Source organism: Aspergillus viridinutans (genome assembly GCF_018404265.1).
Source record: "Aspergillus viridinutans IFM 47045 DNA, scaffold_1, whole genome shotgun sequence".
Lineage (NCBI taxonomy): Eukaryota > Fungi > Ascomycota > Eurotiomycetes > Eurotiales > Aspergillaceae > Aspergillus > Aspergillus viridinutans.
The window spans coordinates 2647023-2666056 of NW_025091217.1; the positions used below are offsets into that span (position 1 = coordinate 2647023).

The window sequence follows — 19034 nt, forward strand, 5'->3', positions numbered from 1 at the left end:
CTGGCGCCGGACTTGAGAGATATCAAGAATGTCTCGTTCCTCGAGTAGAGCACCCCTGCCAAAAAAGGGCAACTATGTTTGGAAATTGTTCCTTGTCAGCTGTCACACACGCGACAGGGATTCACGGCAATGGATCCCTAGACTGCTTGCTAATCGTGAGATGTATGCTCTTAGAATAAATTCGACCATTCATCTTGAGAACATGGGATTCTCACGGTGCTTTTGTTCCACTGTGGAATGCTTGCTATCAGGAGCAGTACTGCAGGAGCAACTATGTAAATAATAATAGGCATTGATTGTAGCGGAAAGTATGAATTTGGGCTTTGCTCTAGAACGTTGCTTGCGGACACGTGCAAGAGACCAGGGTCATCTGATGAGGTCACATTTGGGATCCCGAGTAGTGCCCGAGTCCATGGAACAGAAAGCTTCGATTGCACAGTCTGGAATTCATGTTGTAGCGCATAATGAGAGCCCCTAGCATCTTAGTCTTTTCGAAAACTCTAGTCAGCTCGTATTCCGAAACATTTATTGACCGATCCAGGCGGTTTGCATGTAGGCCCGAGGTAAGGTATCTCTCGGCGAGGTATCAAGCCGGTGAAGAGAAGCCTCAAGACCATCTCAGCTCCATGTACGGAGTACAAAAGAGCGCATTGCAGTAATCGTCCATACTGGAAAGGGTTGTTGTAGTCTCCGGAAATTCTAGAAGACAGGTTGACTAAGGAATAGCCAAGTGAGTAATCAATTGGGCTGGATATTGAGCAGATGCCCCAGGCGAGAACAGCTGTGGTCCGTGCACAATCCCGCCAGGCTCTTGAGACCTTCACTTCATCCATCACTACTACTGAAACCCACTACTGTCCCATCGACCTCCTATCTTTCATGTCGACCTCGTGTTAAATTGCATGCCCTAGAGGTTGACTTCAAATGTCCACCCTGGGGTGTGGTCTACCAACATGGCGCAAGCAGGTCCTATTACGGACATCACTCAGCGACTCTTCAGTGAGTTGAAGTCCAAGAATGAGGAGACGCGGGTAAGAGCTTCATTTGAGCTCTACGATAACGTCCTGGCTATCTCGAGAGGTAATACTTCGCACTTCGGTCGCATCCAGAACTTGACTAATATCCAATGATTTCGAACCCCGCAGATTGGCCTCCGGAGAAGTTCCTCGAATTCTATAACGCTGTCAGTCAACGCATCGCGCAGCTCGTGGTCACTGGCAGTGACGCACATGAACGCATCGGTGGTCTTTTGGCTCTCGATCGCTTGATTGACTTCGATGGTGTCGATGCAGCTCAGAAAACCACTCGATTCGCTAGTTATCTGCGCAGCGCCTTGCGCAGCAACGACAATGCGGTGTTGGTCTATGCAGCTCGATCTTTGGGACGTTTGGCGAAGCCGGGCGGTGCTCTTACTGCAGAATTGGTCGAAAGTGAGATTCAGTCAGCATTAGAATGGCTTCAGTCTGAACGACAAGAAAGCAGGCGCTTCGGTGCTGTGCTTGTCATAAGAGAGCTTGCCAAAGGCTCGCCAACTCTTCTTTACGGTTTTGTTCCACAGATCTTCGAACTCATCTGGGTCGCTCTGCGGGACCCCAAGGTTCTTATCCGAGAAACAGCGGCGGAAGCGGTCTCTGAGTGCTTTGAGATCATAGCCGCCAGAGACGCTCAAGTCCGACAATTGTGGTTCGCAAGAATATACGAGGAAGCACTTTTGGGTCTTAAATCAAGCAATGTGGACTGGGTACATGGATCGCTCCTAGTACTCAAGGAGCTTCTCCTCAAAGGAGCAATGTTCATGAACGAGCATTATCGGAATGCATGTGAGATTGTTCTCCGTCTAAAGGATCACCGTGACCATAAGATTCGGGCCCAAGTTGTCCAGACGATCCCTATACTCGCCTCCTACGCCCCTGTTGACTTTACAGAAACCTACCTACATAGATTCATGATTTACCTGCAGGCGCAACTGAAGAGAGACAAGGAACGAGACGCAGCATTCATAGCGATCGGAAAAATCGCCAATGCAGTCGGTGCTGCCATTGCACAGTATCTTGATGGAATCATTATCTACATACGCGAAGGATTGGCCCTAAAAGCGTAAGTCTCAGTGCTCTTATGTCATTGAAAGTGAGCTAACATTTGCTAGTCGAAATCGAGCTGCTGTAAATGAAGCACCAATGTTTGAGTGCATCAGCATGCTATCTTTGGCTGTTGAGCAGGCGCTCAGTAAATACATGGAATCTTTGCTTGACCCTATATTTGCGTGCGGGTTGAGCGAATCACTGACACAAGCGCTTGTTGACATGGCTCACTATATCCCGCCTATCAAATCTACCATTCAGGAAAAGCTCTTGGATATGCTCAGCCTGATCCTTCATGGGACACCCTTCCGTCCCCTCGGTTGCCCAGAGAGCAGGCTACCTCCCATGCCGTCATTCGCAAAGGACTTCGCTCCCCAGGAGTTGCACTCTGATGCAGAAATTGCTCTGGCACTTCATACCCTGGGGAGTTTTGATTTCTCCGGTCACATTCTCAATGAATTCGTCCGCGATGTGGCCATTAATTACGTTGAGAACGACAACCCTGAGATTCGGAAGGCTGCGGCGCTCACCTGCTGCCAGCTTTTTGTCCACGATCCGATTATCAATCAGACAAGCAGTCATTCCATACAGGTTGTTAGTGAAGTTATTGATAAATTATTGACTGTTGGGATCGGTGACCCAGACCCGGAGATCCGACGTACCGTACTATGGTCACTGGATCGCAAATTCGATCGTCATCTCGCAAGACCAGAAAACATCCGCTGTCTGTTCTTGGCCGTAAACGACGAAGTATTTGCCGTCCGGGAAGCTGCAATTTGCATCATTGGCCGCCTTTCGAGCGTCAACCCAGCCTATGTGTTCCCGCCACTACGAAAATTGCTGGTGAATCTTCTGACAGGTCTTGGGTTCGCGAGCACAGCCCGACAGAAGGAGGAGAGTGCTCAACTCATCAGCCTATTCGTATCAAATGCGACCAAACTTATCAGGTCGTATGTCGATCCTATGGTGACAACGTTACTTCCGAAGGCGACGGATGCCAACCCAGGCGTCGCCTCAACCACATTGAAAGCTGTCGGAGAACTTGCGAGTGTCGGGGGTGCGGAAATGCGAAATTACCTCCCGCAGCTCATGCCAATTATCCTGGACTCACTGCAGGATCTCTCTTCGCATGCTAAGCGAGAGTCGGCTTTGCGAACGCTGGGCCAGTTAGCCAGCAACTCTGGCTATGTCATTGATCCGTTTCTGGAATATCCTCATTTACTTGCCGTCCTCATTAATATCATCAAGACAGAGCAAACTGGGTCGCTGCGCAAAGAGACCATCAAGTTACTGGGAATTCTTGGTGCTCTTGATCCGTACAAGTACCAACAGATCAGTGAAATCGAACCCGATGTCCACCACATCAACGAAATTCAGACAGTCTCTGATGTTGCCCTTATTATGCAGGGTCTCACGCCTTCCAACGAGGAGTATTATCCAACCGTGGTCATCCATACCTTGATGCAGAATATATTGCGTGAGAATTCGCTCGCTCAATACCACTCTGCGGTCATTGATGCGATTGTTACAATCTTCAAAACTCTGGGTTTGAAGTGCGTGCCGTTTCTAGGGCAGATCATTCCCGGCTTCATATCGGTCATCCGAGGTTCGCCGCCTAGCCGCTTAGAATCCTACTTCAATCAGATGGCTATCTTGGTGAATATTGTTCGACAGCATATTCGAGCCTTCCTTCCGGAGATTATTGAGGTCATCCAGGAATTTTGGGATTCATCCTACCAAGTGCAAGCGACTATCTTGTCACTTGTTGAAGCGATAGCCAAGTCTCTGGAGGGTGAGTTCAAAAAGTACCTGGCAGCCATGATCCCTTCAATGTTGGACACTCTTGAGAAGGACAACACGCCTCGCCGCCAGCCTTCAGAAAGGATCCTCCACGCATTCCTCATCTTTGGCGCTAGTGGGGAAGAATACATGCATCTGATCATCCCATCTATGGTACGCCTCTTTGAGAGACCCCAGAATCCTCAAAGTATCAGGAAATCGGCCATCGATAGCCTCACAAAGCTGTCGCGACAAGTAAATGTTTCTGACTTTGCATCTTTGATGATTCATTCATTGGCTCGGGTTGTTGCAGACAACGACCGGACCTTAAGACAAGCAGCCATGGACTGTATCTGTGCTCTTATCTTCCAGCTCGGCCAGGATTTCTGCCACTACATAAATCTCCTGAACAAGGTCTTGACACATCACCAGATTAATCATGTCAATTACCAGATTCTAGTTTCCAAGCTTCAAAAGGGTGATCCGCTGCCACAGGACTTGAATCCCGATGAAACTACGGGTACACTGGCGGATGAATCTAGCTACTCTGACATTGGCCAGAAGAAGATGGTTGTCAATCAGCAACATCTGAAGAATGCTTGGGACGCCGCTCAAAAGTCAACGCGGGAAGACTGGCAGGAATGGATACGAAGATTCAGCGTGGAGCTTTTGAAAGAATCACCTTCACCGGCACTCCGAGCATGCGCCAGTTTGGCTGGTATCTACCAGCCATTAGCAAGGGACCTCTTCAACGCCGCATTTGTATCCTGCTGGACGGAGCTGTACGATCAGTATCAAGAAGAGCTAGTACGCTCAATTGAGAAGGCTCTTACTTCACCAAATATCCCTCCCGAGATACTCCAAATACTTCTCAATCTTGCAGAGTTTATGGAGCATGATGATAAGGCTCTCCCCATTGATATTCGTACACTTGGCAAGTATGCCGCAAAGTGTCATGCATTTGCCAAGGCACTCCATTATAAAGAGCTGGAATTCGAGCAAGATCAGAACTCCGGCGCCGTGGAGGCTTTGATCACCATTAACAACCAGCTTCAGCAGTCTGACGCCGCTATTGGTATCCTTCGCAAAGCCCAGGCCTACAGGGACGTGGAGCTGAAGGAGACTTGGTTTGAGAAACTCCAGCGATGGGAAGAGGCACTTGCTGCTTACAAACGCCGTGAGAAAATTGATCCAGACTCATTTGGTGTCACTATGGGCAAAATGCGGTGTCTGCATGCGCTTGGCGAGTGGAAGGTATTGTCTGACCTCGCCCAAGAGAAGTGGAACCAGGCTTCGCTAGAACATCGCAGAGCCATTGCTCCCCTAGCAGCAGCAGCAGCATGGGGACGAGGTCAATGGGAGCTGATGGATTCCTACTTGGGAGTGATGAAAGAGCAGTCCCCGGATAGGTCTTTCTTCGGTGCAATTCTTGCCATCCATCGGAATCAATTTGATGAGGCGACAATGTACATTGAGAAGGCTCGGAACGGCCTCGACACGGAACTATCAGCGTTACTTGGAGAGTCATATAACCGTGCCTACAACGTTGTCGTCCGTGTACAGATGCTTGCTGAATTGGAGGAGATCATCACCTACAAACAGAACATTGGGGACCCTGAGAAGCAGGAGTCAATGCGTCAGACATGGAACAAGAGGTTGCTCGGCTGCCAACAGAACGTTGAAGTATGGCAACGCATGCTCAAGGTCAGGGCGCTCGTCACTTCACCCCGCGAGAACCTTGATATGTGGATCAAGTTTGCCAACCTCTGCCGTAAATCCAATCGTATGGGACTTGCCGAACGATCTCTTGCATCTTTGGAGACTGTTGTCACCGACAACAATGGTACAAGAACTATCGCTCCTCCCGAAGTGACCTACGCTCGCTTGAAATTCAATTGGGCTACTGGCCGCCAGCGCGAAGCTCTTCAGATGCTAAAAGAGTTCACTGCAAATCTGACGGATGACTTGAATCGCTTTAACGCGCTCATGGTATCACAGTCCGATCATAACGGAATCAATGGTGTCAATGGAATTACCGAGGCAAATCATGCGGATATGATGGGTCTACGTGAACGTATTGGCGATGTAGCCAAGTTCCGCAAGCTGCTTTCTAAGAGTTATCTTAGGCAGGGAGAGTGGCAGACATCAGTGCAACGAGGCGACTGGAAGCCCGAACACGTTCGCGAGGTTCTTGGCGCATATTCCGCTGCCACGAAGTACAACCGCGACTCGTACAAAGCCTGGCATTCCTGGGCTTTGGCCAACTTTGAAGTTGTGACAACGATCGCCAGTCAGACAAGCAGGGACGGGAATATCAAGCCCGTAGTCCCTGGCCATATTGTGTCAGAGCATGTCATACCTGCCATTGGAGGTTTCCTCAGATCAATCGCTTTGTCGTCGACCTCGTCTCTCCAGGATACCCTGAGACTGCTGACCCTCTGGTTCACTTACGGTGGTGACCAAGAAGTGAATAATGTTGTCACAGAAGGCTTCACCGCAGTGAACATTGACACCTGGCTTGCGGTAACTCCACAACTCATCGCTCGTATCAACCAGCCGAACCTCAAGGTCCGAACCGCTGTTCATCGCCTACTGGCCGAAGTGGGCAAGGCCCATCCGCAGGCGCTGGTGTACCCATTAACCGTTGCGATGAAATCGCATATTACCCGCCGTTCGCAATCCGCCAGCACCATTATGGATAGTATGCGGCAGCACAGTGCTACTTTAGTTGAGCAAGCCGATCTTGTCAGTCATGAATTGATTCGAGTCGCGGTTCTGTGGCACGAACTCTGGCATGAAGGCTTGGAGGAAGCCTCTCGGCTCTACTTTGGTGACCATGATGTGGAGGGCATGTTTGCAACTCTGGCGCCACTACATGACATGCTTGACAAGGGTGCGGAAACGCTGCGTGAGGTTTCTTTCGCGCAGGCATTTGGACGGGATCTTGCAGAGGCGAAGCACTATTGTATGCTGTATCGTGAGACGGAAGAAATCGGCGATCTCAACCAAGCCTGGGATCTCTACTATACTGTCTTCCGCAAGATTAGCCGGCAGCTCCCACAGTTGTCGACTCTTGACCTCAAATACGTCTCCCCCAGGCTCAAGGACTGCCATGACCTTGCCCTTGCTGTTCCTGGAACCTACCAGAGTGGCAGACCAATCATCCGAATCATCAGCTTTGATCCTATATTGCATGTGCTTCAAACTAAGAAGCGACCTCGACGAATGACTCTGAAGGGAAGCAACGGTAGCTCTTACATGTATGCCCTTAAGGGACATGAGGACATTCGGCAAGACGAGAGAGTCATGCAGTTATTCGGACTTGTAAACACCTTGCTTGATAACGATGGCGAAACCTTCAAGCGACATCTTTCCGTCCAGCGGTTCCCTGCAATCCCCTTGTCTCAGAGCTCTGGTCTGCTGGGATGGGTCTGCAACAGCGATACATTACATGCACTGATCAAAGAGTACCGTGAAAGTCGCCGCATCCTACTCAATATTGAACATCGCATTATGCTGCAGATGGCGCCAGATTACGACAATCTCACTCTGATGCAAAAGGTCGAGGTGTTCGGATACGCCATGGACAACACTACTGGAAAAGATCTGTATCGTGTTCTGTGGCTCAAGAGTAAGAGTTCCGAGGCCTGGCTTGAGCGCAGGACGAATTATACAAGATCTCTGGGAGTCATGTCGATGGTGGGCTATATTCTGGGTCTTGGTGACCGTCATCCGTCCAATCTTCTGCTGGAGCGCGCCACCGGAAGAGTGGTTCATATCGATTTCGGTGACTGTTTCGAGGTGGCAATGCACCGTGAGAAATATCCAGAGAGGGTGCCCTTCCGGTTGACTCGCATGTTGACTTTCGCCATGGAAGTCAGCAATATCGAGGGAAGCTACCGTATCACCTGCGAGGCTGTTATGCGCGTGATCCGAGACAACAAGGATTCCCTTATGGCGGTTCTGGAAGCGGTATGTTTTGTCCATTTCTAACTCAATATTTCACTAAGATGGTATTTTGAAACTAACCTTTGATCTTTTACTACAGTTCATTCACGATCCCTTGATCAATTGGCGTCTGAACATTCGCGAATCGCCAGAACGGCCGCCGTTCAGCACTGAGCGCCGACAGTCGATTACGTCCGTCATGAATCTTGAGCATGGCGTTCAGCCCAGCAATTTCTCCCGTCACCGTCGTCCATCTATTCTTGACGGTGGTATCCTCGATGTCCAGGAGGGCATTCCGCCTGAAGCCCGTGAGGCACAGAATGCACGAGCAGTGCAGGTGCTTGCTCGGGTCAAGGAGAAGCTCACAGGCAGAGACTTCAAGCCCACTGAAGAGCTCAATGTGAGTGATCAAGTGGACAAACTTCTCGCGCAGGCAACGAGCGTGGAGAACATATGTCAGCATTGGATTGGATGGTGTAGTTTCTGGTGATCTTCCCTTCTGCAGTCTAAATTTTCTGGAGTCTTATAATGGCGCGCATCGTGTTATGGTGATTTCTTGCACGGCGTTGATATTCCCCTTTCCTCCCTTTTTTTGTATGTATGCCTTCTGCCGTCTGCCGTTACTATGTTCCTCTCTTCCACCTTCGACTCTTCTCAACTGCCTCAATTATCGGTGTTGCATCGTTGTACCCAGTTTTCTCGAGGAAACGGGGAACATTCGGGGGTCTGTATGTGGTTTAATGATTATTGACACTCACACGGAGTAGAGCAGCATAAATGGCCTGTAATAGACATCATTACAGTTGTGAATCTTTAAAGCTATTTGAATCAACTGTCCTCTTGCAGTTCATTTTAACGGACTGTTCTATGAGCGGCACTTGCATGAGCATCCACTCACAAGCTGAGGTCGCCAGCGGTCCGTGACTTCAGCTTCCATCTAAGAAGCGGAGAAATTCTGGGCAATTCATTTCGTTTCCTTTCTGCATCCTCACCTCTCCACCGTCTCATCCATTAGTTCGCGATTCTATTTCAAGCGGTGAGGTATCTATTTGATGCTTGCCCGAAATCGATGAACCATGACGCCCGCGGACCCAGATGCCCATCCTCTCGTTCGCAACGCTCTCCGCATCACCCTGAGCGCCAAGGAATACAAGCTCCTCCACGAATACATCATCCAGCGCACACCTCCTTCCGTCCAAGACAAGGCTCCCTCTCCATCTCAATACGAGGCCATCGTCCGATCAAAGAACAAGCACAATGAAGCCGCGCTGCGTGCCTCCCTACGAGTCTTCCTCGTCTCTGGCGGGGTCCTGAAGCTCGTAGACGCAATTGTCCGCCGCATCCAAGGTGACCTGTCCAAGTAAGTTGTGCAATATCGCGGGCTCAAATTCAAAATAACAGTAGGTCGCGTTGACGCTGCCGCTGACTCTTTTGCTCCAATGCTAGGAAGAAACCACGCTCCTCAATCCTGCACTCCCCCAACTTCCACCTCTCCCTCTCGCTCTCCATTGTCCTCCTCCTCCACCGATTCCTCCATCGCTTCTTCGTCAAACTCCGCACGAACCTTCGCACAGATGACGCGAGGCCCTTCCGCGAGCGAAACCCGCGGGTCTCCAGGGCGCTGACGTCGCGGTATGCGCCTGCCGTCGGGGCAAGCATGGCCGGTTTCGCGCTGGGCATCTGTCCGCAGACGCAGCTTCGGATTACGGCGGCTATTTATGCGGGGACGCGGACGATGGAGTTCGTGTTCAATGCGCTGGAGGAGAAAGGGTGGTTCGGGGACCGGCCTTGGTGGTTTGGGAGCTGGCTGTTGATGCCTGTGTCGTGTGCGCAGCTGTTCCATGCGTTTGTTTTTGATCGCGAGACTGTGCCCAAGGTATGTTCTCTTCGTATTTGCGCACTCCTGTGAGAGCTGCTGGCCCGAAAAGGCATGTACTGATTGATGCTTAGTGGTTTGGAAACATTCTGTTCAGATTGTCCCCTAGCTACATCCGCGGTCGACCAGAGAGTCTGCCGGCGGGATTTCCATGGCCGGACAAGGAAGCTGTGGTCGATTCACTGGCAAACATTGCCAGGTTGCGGTGGCCGTGAGTTCTACATTACTATGGATAGCATACAGTATCCGAGTCACTAATTCTATAACGCAACAGAGCATTTATTTCGCCGATTCTGCACCCGGCCGACCCGAATACTCTGCCATCGGCAGTCAAGTTCATTTCACCCATTACTGGGCCCGCACACCCATCTATTTCTAACCTGGCATGTGCTTTGCTTCACCCGAGCAGCCCTAGCTGCGGCACAGCATTCCTGCACCATATTCTCCTCTCAGTGCCACCCCTTGCTCGGTTCCTGACTACCGTCACCCTGGCACTATCGGTTCTCAAATTCAAGACAATCGTGTCTCATCCAATCTCGGCGGTGAATAACCTCTCAAAGAAGATCATCAAGCTCACGGCCCTTCTGTCCGCCGCGGCTGGGTCTGCATGGGGCACCTTGTGTCTCTGGAATGCCATCCTGCCACGCTCCGTCCTCCCCACGAAGCGCTTCTTCCTCAGCGGTGCTGTTGCAGGCATGCCATTTGCATTCCTAGGGAATAGTCGTAGCATCTTCATGTACTTCTTCCGGCTGACCGTGCGCTCGTCGTGGGACGTTGGTGTCAAACGTGGCCGTTGGAAGGGCTGGAAGGGTGGAGACTTGTGGATCATTATCCTCGCCTGGGCGGTTATGGGCTCCTTGCTGGAGAATAGACCATCCGTTGTCCAGGGTAAGGGTGTCAGAAAGTCCTTGACGTGGTTGCGAGGAGACGGTTTCGTTGACCCTGTGGAGGCTGCGGCGAAGAAGAAGGCCAGAAAGGCATCAACCCAAAAGCAGCCTGGCAATGAGGCGCGAGCGTAATGTACTCGAGACCCACCGTCGTGAGCGTCCTTTTTCCATCAAATGCGCCTATGCATTCCTCGCACTTCACTTGAGGGCTATTTCGGTTTCGATTCTTTTGCACCTTGGTGAATTGTTTCTGTACCTTAGTCCCATAGCGATGAATATGAGTCATGTCTAGGCTTCTGAGCGACCATCGTAAGGGAGATAATGAAAGGCGAATCTGCGCCCAGTCGAATAGAGAGCATTAGAACAAGAGTGAGCTTTTCGCATCGGCCCCTGGTCTTTCGATGCCCTCATGATACCCAAATAGCGCAACACTGCGCCAAGAGCATCAATTATTGCATTCCCGCGAGCCTTAGCTGTTCCTCAACGTACTCTTGCTTGACGACAAGAGGGGCGCGAGCGCGGGAAGCATTGTTCGCAGATGAAGGCGAAGGTAGCGGAGGTGTCGATGGATTTTGTACGTCTTCTCCTGCTGAGTTCCGGTTAGTGACCCTGACATCCAGGCTATATAATCAAACTCACATTGTGAAACCAAATAAAAAACAGGATCTCGGCCACCTTCGGCATGAATCTGCGAGTTTATCGCACCACGCCACTGACTTTGAGTCGACAACGGTATCGTGATCGGTGGTAGGCCCAGCGATCGAGACACCACATTCGCTGGAGGGCGATATTCCAAACGATGTGCAGTAAAGTCATAGCCACATTGCGCCTCAACTATCGAGAGCCAATGGTCAAAGTCCAAGTCAATGAGCCGCGGTATGAAATCGATTTTGCGCGATTCTGGGCTTGTAAGGAGGTCTTGCATCGAGCATAGACCATGCTGAGCGGGGTTTACTTCGTTCAGAACCCATATGTTCCGAGAGAGCAGATCTGGCAGGGGTGGTTGGAGTGGAGCAGCTTGAGTCGGTGTTGTCCTAGCTCTTTTGCTCGGGGGCTCCGCGACAGTCTCTTCCTGCACAGTGACTGCAGGCCCGGCCGCGTCGACTGCATTGGCCTGCTGCTCAGCCGCATTGCTTGGAATACTGCTTGGGGGTTGATCAGCCTGATAATTATCATCCCGTTCAACTCTCTGACTTCTGCGGACAATGCTGCTGCCGTGATCGAAGGTGCTCGATGGGGGTTCGGCGGCCTGGTTCGGTCTTCCGCGTGCTGCAAGATAATGTACATGTTCGTTCTTGATTTTGTAGGCCATCCCTATTAGCCCGTCCATCCGGGCCTTGTTGAAAGATGCATCTTGGACGAAGCCAGGCAATCGGTGCAAGTTCGACTGTATCCACTCTTGCAGTTCCGTTCTGGCAGCCTTCGACTTGTACCCTTTGTCCAATTTGCCATGCGCGCTCATCAACTGCGTCAAGACGCGCCTCAACTCGTGGATCTCCTTGTCCGTCCCGCCCAAATACGTGGCAAATAACTTTTGGTTCCAGTTACGGGGACGGGGCGAGTCCATGACGGGTATTGCGTGGTTATCTGTAGGATGAAGCGCCGAAAATTGAGAGATGAGGAGTCTACAGACATGTGAGTGAGATAAATCAACTTGATTTTTCGAATAATAATCACTGACCTAAGCTAGAGTGAACAAATGGCAGCTCTTGCGCACGCACGAACTTTGAAGCTAAGCTCTGCTCTTACTCCAACCTGGACGCGTCGGATGACACGTGGTAAAGAGTTTATGCAACAAATGGAGAAGATTCTTTTGTGGTAGCTGAAAGCAATTCAGAACGCCATCACAATGAATCATCAGATCTGTTCAGTAAGATCTCTAATGAGGAAAGATAAATAAAAAGTTTAAAAACTGCACCCATGATTGCTAGAACGATCCAAACCATGCGGACAACTCTGTGGGGAAAGGAAAGTCCGGCGGTAAGCACGTGAAAGGCCATACCGCTAAGGAGATATCTGGCTCTATCCATACTTTAAGTCCTAGGCAGAATACTGGTTAAGCAGCGACGACACTGACGCACTGTAGGCTCATGGCACGGTGAGAAGCATCAGTGAACGCGACACTGGACCAGTTAGTAAGAAGATAGGCAAAAAGAAATAGTATTGTATTATATTCCGTTGCGGGGAATCGAACCCCGATCTCCTGTGTGAAAGACAGGTATGATAGCCGTTACACTACAACGGAGCAATGATAGGCTTCATTTTCCTGAAATAGATCTGACATCGCTGCTCTTACTCTCTATCGTGGCGCACCATCCCTTTGCTTATGCTCAAGGTCTAAACCTGGATCAATTAGCTGACAAATGCATCGAGGATTGAATGGCTTAAGCTCTCGTCAGGTCTCCATAGTTTGCAACCGCTAAGGTACAGCAGGGAGGCACAGCAGGAAGGCATCCACAGAGCGGGGAAAGTTGCTCGATTCAGGCATCCGCTGGAGGAAATCGGCTGGAAGCTCTTTTCCGACCTTTTCCCCGCTGGTGCTCCAAGTGGATACTCTGGGACAATTGGATACTACTCCAATAATGTAGCACCGACGGAAGTTCATTATTCAGACCTTGGTTCCTATTTCCCGGTTCAGTTGCTCATCAATAATCGAAATGCCGCGACCCTCTCGCCTGTTTGAGCCTTTTGAGAGCTCCCCAATCTGCGGTGCACAACTTCTCCTCACTGTGTGGGGTAAGAGACATTGGTGTTGCCTGCCCACCAATCTGACGCAGGAGACATAGCGGTCTGCAGTTCTTAGAGCATAGATCGCCTGGCTAATTTAAGTCTTCTTGCTCGTCCCTGATCTGGCGTGTGTTTCTTTCTATTATTCTCATCCTTCACTGACCAATTGGTCCAAAATCTATTCAATTTCAACCTTCCACAGCCTGTTATCTCACTCATCTTTTTCTCTCCTACCAGAATGTCTGTCGGAAAGTTGAAGATTGGCTGCGCAGGTCTCGGTCGCATGGGCAAACGCCATGCCCTGAACTTTTTGGAGCGCACGCCGCGAGCAGAATTGGTTGCTGCCAGCTCCCCGGACGATGCGGAGCTAGAGTGGGCAAAGGTTCACCTTGCCCCCTTCGGAGTGAAGCTGTACAAGAATTACGACGACATGCTCAAGCACGAAGGCCTGGAAGCTGTCGTTGTGGCTTCTGCCACTGCTGTGCACGCGGAACAGGCGATCAAAGCCATTGACGCCAACAAGCATGTCCTCTGCGAGAAGCCGCTGTCAACAAGTGTCGAGATTGTAAGGCCTTTGCATGTTCTCTTTTGCCCCTACAACCTCCAGCTGACATTTACGCTGCCAGTCGCAAACCGTCCTCGAAGCAGCCGCCCGAAAGCCTGAACTCAAGGTTATGTGCGGATTCTCCCGGCGATTCGACGCTTCATACCGCGACGCGCACAAGAAGATGACTCAGGGATCCATCGGCTCGCCGTCCGTGATGCGCAGCCAGACATGCGACAAGCTCGATCCCACCGGCTTCTTCGTTGCCTACGCAGAGTTCTCCGGCGGCATCTTCGTCGACTGCTCGATCCACGATATCGATCTGGCGCTGTGGTTCTTCGGTGAGGACAGCAAGGTCAGGTCCGTCTCAGCCGTGGGCATCACGGCGGTCGAGCCGGACCTCCGCAAACACAACGACCGCGATAACGCGGTGGGTCTGGTCGAGTTCTACAATGGCAAGATCGCATACTTCTACGCCTCGCGCATGATGGCGGCGGGCCAGGAAGATACCACCGAGATCATCGGCACCCGGGGCAAGGTCACGGTCAACGCTCAGCCAGCCATGAACCTGGTCAACGTCTTCGACAGCACCGGCGTGCGTCGAGAGATCCCGCAAAACTACTACGACCGTTTTGAGTATGCATTCGTCACGGAGGCTAACGAGTTCACGGCCGTATGCCTGGACAACAAAGACGTCCCTGTGAAGCTCGAGGGTGCTGTCCAGGCTGTTCGGATAGGATGCGCTCTCCAGGAATCTCTGACTACCGGTCAGAAGATCTTCTTTGATGAGGCGGGCAATCGTATCGAGAGGCCGAGGCTTTGAATAATTTGATCTAAATTTTGTTAATTGCATTGCATGATTGCATGTTATAGATAGATATCAATTTATGAACTCATCTACGAGACGCCTTTGGGATACTCCAGTGTCCTGTCAATGATGACCACTTTACCTCTCTCTCTATTTCAAAATCAAATTAGATCTCTGCAGCACCAGACTTGTCCTTCTCGTCAATTGCCACGAAGAGCATATCGTAGGGGAATAGAGATTTCATTATTATTGTTTATTCCCCGCCACCGACGCGGAACCTTATTTCCGAGACACCGTTTGCTCGACCACATGCAATGGGATACATTAGATACAAATCATATGAAGTCATGTATGCTGAAAAGCAGAATTCCATGAAGAAAAGGACAGACAATGAAAATGACGTCATACCTGGAATGACATGCAAGAAGAGCTGTGCAATATCAGGGATTATTTCCTATTCTTTGCTACGTAAACCGAATATCACAGTCACGAAGTAGATCATTGCAATCGATAAGGGTCATTGAAGTATTTTGCTGGCCGTATACCAGACAAGAGTAGAACTGTTTTAAACGGTGCCTGCAGCTAATCTAGAGCCTCACTCAGGCGGGCTGATAACAAAGACAAAACATCTATTAAGATCGAAGAAGCAAGCATGTAATCGAAGTCGTAAATTCATCCATCGCTTTCGTCAAATGAGGCAGAAGTTGTAGAAAACAATGTAAACGGAACGCCGAATCCAAGTGGTATGGTATGAAGGAACATTTTCAAGATGCAAGGCAACGCTGTCTACCACTTGATCACCTTATTTGGGAAGAACTCGTCGATAAGTTCGAGGTAGTAGGGCTGTGAAATATGTGTCAGCTTTATGAGTCTAGTCGGGAATGTGAGGATTGGGTGAGCTCACCTTCAATTCTTCGACAGACGGAACATCGTCACTCTTGCTGTACAGATCGTAGGGGTTGAAGGCCTTGACGGCCTGGAGCATCTTCTGGTCCTTCTCGTTCATGAACTCGTGGTAGGCGCCGGCCTGGTGCCATGGGTAGAAGGAGTGGTAACGGATCATGGCAAGGGCCTCATCGGGGAGGGTGGACTGCTCCTTGACCACGTGGTAGAGGTACTCATCGTGACCCCAGGAGAGCATGATGTTGTCAAGACCGCAGCCAGGGTTGTAGATTCCGTACTTGGTGCCGTAGATCTCATGGTCGTAGTCAGGGTTCTCTTTGAAAGACTCTTTTCCGTAGATAATGCGATCATMGAATGCACAGCCCACTGGGAAGGTGTCTCCAACAACATCCCACTGTCCCTGGGCGTCGAAGAAAAAGAGGAGCTTGCCAAGGTCGTGGATGAGGCCGGTCAGCTGCATCCATCTGGGCTTTCCATCGCGACGGATGGCCTCAGCTGACTGTAGCAGGTGCTCGATCTGCGAGAGGCTGGTGTCGGGATCAGACTCGTCAATCAGAGTGTTCAGCTTCTCCATGGCTTCCCAGATGGACATCTCAGCGCGAGTCTTCGAGCGGAAGTCATTGCGAGCCTTGAGGTTGTAGGCAACTGTCTGCTTTGTGTGTTGTTCGCGATAGAAGTTCTTCACGCGGTCGCAAGCATCCTCGTACTGGCGGAATTGAGACTTGTCCTTGCTCTTGTCAAACTCTGATTCGTCATACAATCCGCATTCTTTTTTCATCTCGTCCTTGAGGACGTTGACAGTGTCGATGGCATCGGACAGGTCTTCGAGTGCCTGGCCGTCGCGCTTGGTGTTGAACACCGCGGGTTCCGGGCTCATCGCAGTTGGTGCCATTGTGTTGTAGATGAAGAAGGCTATATGAAAGAAAGGTCTCTTTGGTCAAGATTGAGAGAATGAATGAGCTGGTGATGGTGCTTGGGAAGAAAGGAAGGAGAGATGCAGTGGGTGTTGCGGTGTTATTATATGATCGATGGAGACTTGTCACTGCTCTGTAGCAGTGGCCAGGTATATAGGTATTCACTGCTCAGTAATTTCAACTCCACGTGCCGGTGGGAATCCATGACCCGATGTGAATACATGGTGAAAATTGCCTGAAAAGAAACCCACAACAGTGAATATGGACTGATTTGACAAACGCTGATAGGAGTTGCATGAATGCACGGATTCTGGCTTCCGCATATTCGAGAATCCATGACAATTTGACTGGCTCCAGACGTATCCCCACAGCTACAGAATAGGGCAGATCGAAGACCCAGATCTGGACCAGGGGGTTCAGGGACAGCCATTCAGTCTGGCGTATGCAGGCAGTAGTGGAGACACAGTGCAAATCATTGCTGACCATTGTTGAGCATATCTTTCGGTACTGGCCCATTATCCATGTCTGCTGACTTCATAATCGCGGGGCAAAGTTCGGATGTCGGCCGTTGTGGCCACAGTCCTTAGGATTCTGGTTTCCGAGAGCCATCTACACTCTTCCCGAGCGGTGATGACAGACTTCGCGTGGGATGGACAGAGTTGACCCATGGATTAACACGGCCCCAGAACGTCGTTCGTTATAACGGAATTCTCTGCCATTTCTGGAATTCTCCTCAACCTTCGTTCCACGCTCATATTCTGTTGGCTTTAGTTTTCTGTTCTGCGTTGATATCAATTGACATGGTCACGCGAGGTGGAAGTGAACAGTTTTCTGACCGTTGCCAGCTCTAGATGAGATACTGGTGCATCAGTAGATGGCTCATCCAGCTCTCATCTACAGCATAGGGTCCGCTGAGGTCAGAAAATGGCGATAGTACGATGACTGAGGACAGTCCAGTGGAGGGAGGCCTAGAAATTCTCGTCATCCACAATGTCCATCGATCGTTCTGTAGCAGATCATATACACCTGATGTATAACTTAGATAAGCCTCTCACAAAAGAAATAATTGTAATAGTAATACCTTCGCGACAGATGATGCCATTCATCTCGGGAATTGTCGCCGTAAAGATAGACCGACCCCACGCTTCTGCTGATTGATGGAGAAACTCCGGCGTCTGGTCCGCACTGGCGCGGGGTGTCTTTTATACCTATGAGGGGCAGATATTCTCCTACGTGTCTGAATCCTGATTCTGTTCTACTCTTTGACACTCATCCTTCCTTTACCTACAATATCAAAGAAAAATATAGCGTCCTCTCATTTCTATCGTCACTTCAAAAGAATCATCATGGCTGCGTACGAAACTCGCTTCAAGCTCAACACTGGTGCGGAGATCCCCGCCTTGGGTCTGGGTATGTTCGTCCCCCACGTTCGTCCGCAGAGGGCAGGCCAGCTTATTAAAGACAGGAACATGGCAATCGAAGCCTGGAGAGGTTGAGAGGGCCGTCAGCCATGCTATCTCGGTGGGGTACAGACACATCGACACTGCCTACTGCTACCAGAACGAAACAGAAGTCGGCAATGGCATCAAGGAGGCCCTGCAATCTGGAAAGGTCAAGCGTGAGGATTTGTTTGTCACCACCAAGCTGTGGTGCACATACCATACACGAGTCGAAGAGGCTCTGGACAAGAGCTTGAAGAACCTGGGCTTGGACTACGTTGATCTCTACCTGATGCACTGGCCCTTGGCCATGAACCCCGAGGGTAAGAACTTCAGCTCTTCGTTTGACAGAACCACAGAGGAGCCTAACTAGTTGAAAGGAAACCATGAGCTGTTCCCCAAGCACCCCGATGGCTCCCGGGACATTGTCCACTCCCACTCCCACGTCACCACCTGGAAGAGCATGGAGAAGCTGCTGGCTACAGGCAAAACCAAGGCTATTGGTGTCTCCAACTACAGCAAGAGGTACCTCGAGCAGCTACTGCCCAAGGTGACCGTTGTTCCGGCCGTCAACCAGATCGAGAACCACCCATCTCTTCCACAGCAGGAGATTGTAGATTTCTGCAAGGAGAAGGGGATTCACATCACCGCATACAGCCCTCTGGGAAGCACGGGAAGCCCCTTGTTTACCGCAGAGCCTATTGTCGAGGTTGCGAAGAAGAGAGGAGTCAGCCCGGCCAGCGTTCTCCTCAGCTGGCACAGTACGTTTCCATTGCCAATACAACCATCCTTCTCAACTCACTAACAATCTACTGCAATAGTCGCCCGTGGATCTTCCGTCCTCGCCAAGTCCGTCACACCCTCTCGTATCGAGGAGAACCGCACCAGCCTGATCAAGCTCGATGATGAGGATATGGCCACCATTGCCAAGTACACGAACGAACTCGCCGAGAAGAAGACCTTCCAGCGTTTCGTCTATCCTCCTTTCGGTGTTGATTTTGGCTTCCCGGATAAGTCGTAAGCGCCTTTCTTCCCATCGCCTCCCTAGACTGAGCAACCCGGTTGTACCGTCAACAAGGATTGTATATAATGAATAGACAGCGGTCTTTACATGTCTACAATTCTAGC

At 50.5% G+C, this 19034-nt stretch overlaps 6 protein-coding genes and 1 non-coding gene across 7 annotated transcripts; 4 read left to right on the plus strand and 3 right to left on the minus strand.

The window, feature by feature from the left end:
• Nucleotides 1-953: 953 nt before the first annotated feature.
• Nucleotides 954-8298, plus strand: tor (putative TOR pathway phosphatidylinositol 3-kinase TorA; the record flags this gene model as incomplete). The annotated part of the gene is made up of 4 exons (XM_043265939.1): nucleotides 954-1080; nucleotides 1146-2097; nucleotides 2147-7832; nucleotides 7909-8298. 4 exons carry the CDS (start codon nucleotides 954-956, stop codon nucleotides 8296-8298), a joined length of 7155 nt encoding a protein of 2384 aa, XP_043121874.1.
• A 586-nt stretch (nucleotides 8299-8884) lies between these two features.
• Nucleotides 8885-10703, plus strand: Aspvir_000806 (uncharacterized protein; the record flags this gene model as incomplete). The annotated part of the gene is made up of 4 exons (XM_043265940.1): nucleotides 8885-9168; nucleotides 9255-9684; nucleotides 9759-9895; nucleotides 9959-10703. The coding sequence occupies 4 exons, from the start codon at nucleotides 8885-8887 to the stop codon at nucleotides 10701-10703; spliced, it is 1596 nt and encodes a 531-aa protein (XP_043121875.1).
• A 317-nt stretch (nucleotides 10704-11020) lies between these two features.
• On the minus strand, nucleotides 11021-12138 carry Aspvir_000807 (uncharacterized protein; the record flags this gene model as incomplete). The annotated part of the gene is made up of 2 exons (XM_043265941.1): nucleotides 11021-11160; nucleotides 11211-12138. The coding sequence occupies 2 exons, from the start codon at nucleotides 12136-12138 to the stop codon at nucleotides 11021-11023; spliced, it is 1068 nt and encodes a 355-aa protein (XP_043121876.1).
• Nucleotides 12139-12744: 606 nt separating this feature from the next.
• Nucleotides 12745-12816, minus strand: Aspvir_000808. Its single transcript has one exon. It is a non-coding gene; the product is annotated as a tRNA-Glu (tRNA).
• Nucleotides 12817-13536: 720 nt separating this feature from the next.
• On the plus strand, nucleotides 13537-14665 carry Aspvir_000809 (putative NAD binding Rossmann fold oxidoreductase; the record flags this gene model as incomplete). The annotated part of the gene is made up of 2 exons (XM_043265942.1): nucleotides 13537-13863; nucleotides 13925-14665. The coding sequence occupies 2 exons, from the start codon at nucleotides 13537-13539 to the stop codon at nucleotides 14663-14665; spliced, it is 1068 nt and encodes a 355-aa protein (XP_043121877.1).
• A 771-nt stretch (nucleotides 14666-15436) lies between these two features.
• On the minus strand, nucleotides 15437-16445 carry Aspvir_000810 (inositol oxygenase; the record flags this gene model as incomplete). The annotated part of the gene is made up of 2 exons (XM_043265943.1): nucleotides 15437-15493; nucleotides 15555-16445. 2 exons carry the CDS (start codon nucleotides 16443-16445, stop codon nucleotides 15437-15439), a joined length of 948 nt encoding a protein of 315 aa, XP_043121878.1.
• Nucleotides 16446-17813: 1368 nt separating this feature from the next.
• On the plus strand, nucleotides 17814-18927 carry Aspvir_000811 (putative glycerol dehydrogenase; the record flags this gene model as incomplete). Its single annotated transcript, XM_043265944.1, has 4 exons — nucleotides 17814-17877; nucleotides 17933-18229; nucleotides 18287-18667; nucleotides 18728-18927. 4 exons carry the CDS (start codon nucleotides 17814-17816, stop codon nucleotides 18925-18927), a joined length of 942 nt encoding a protein of 313 aa, XP_043121879.1.
• Nucleotides 18928-19034: the final 107 nt, after the last annotated feature.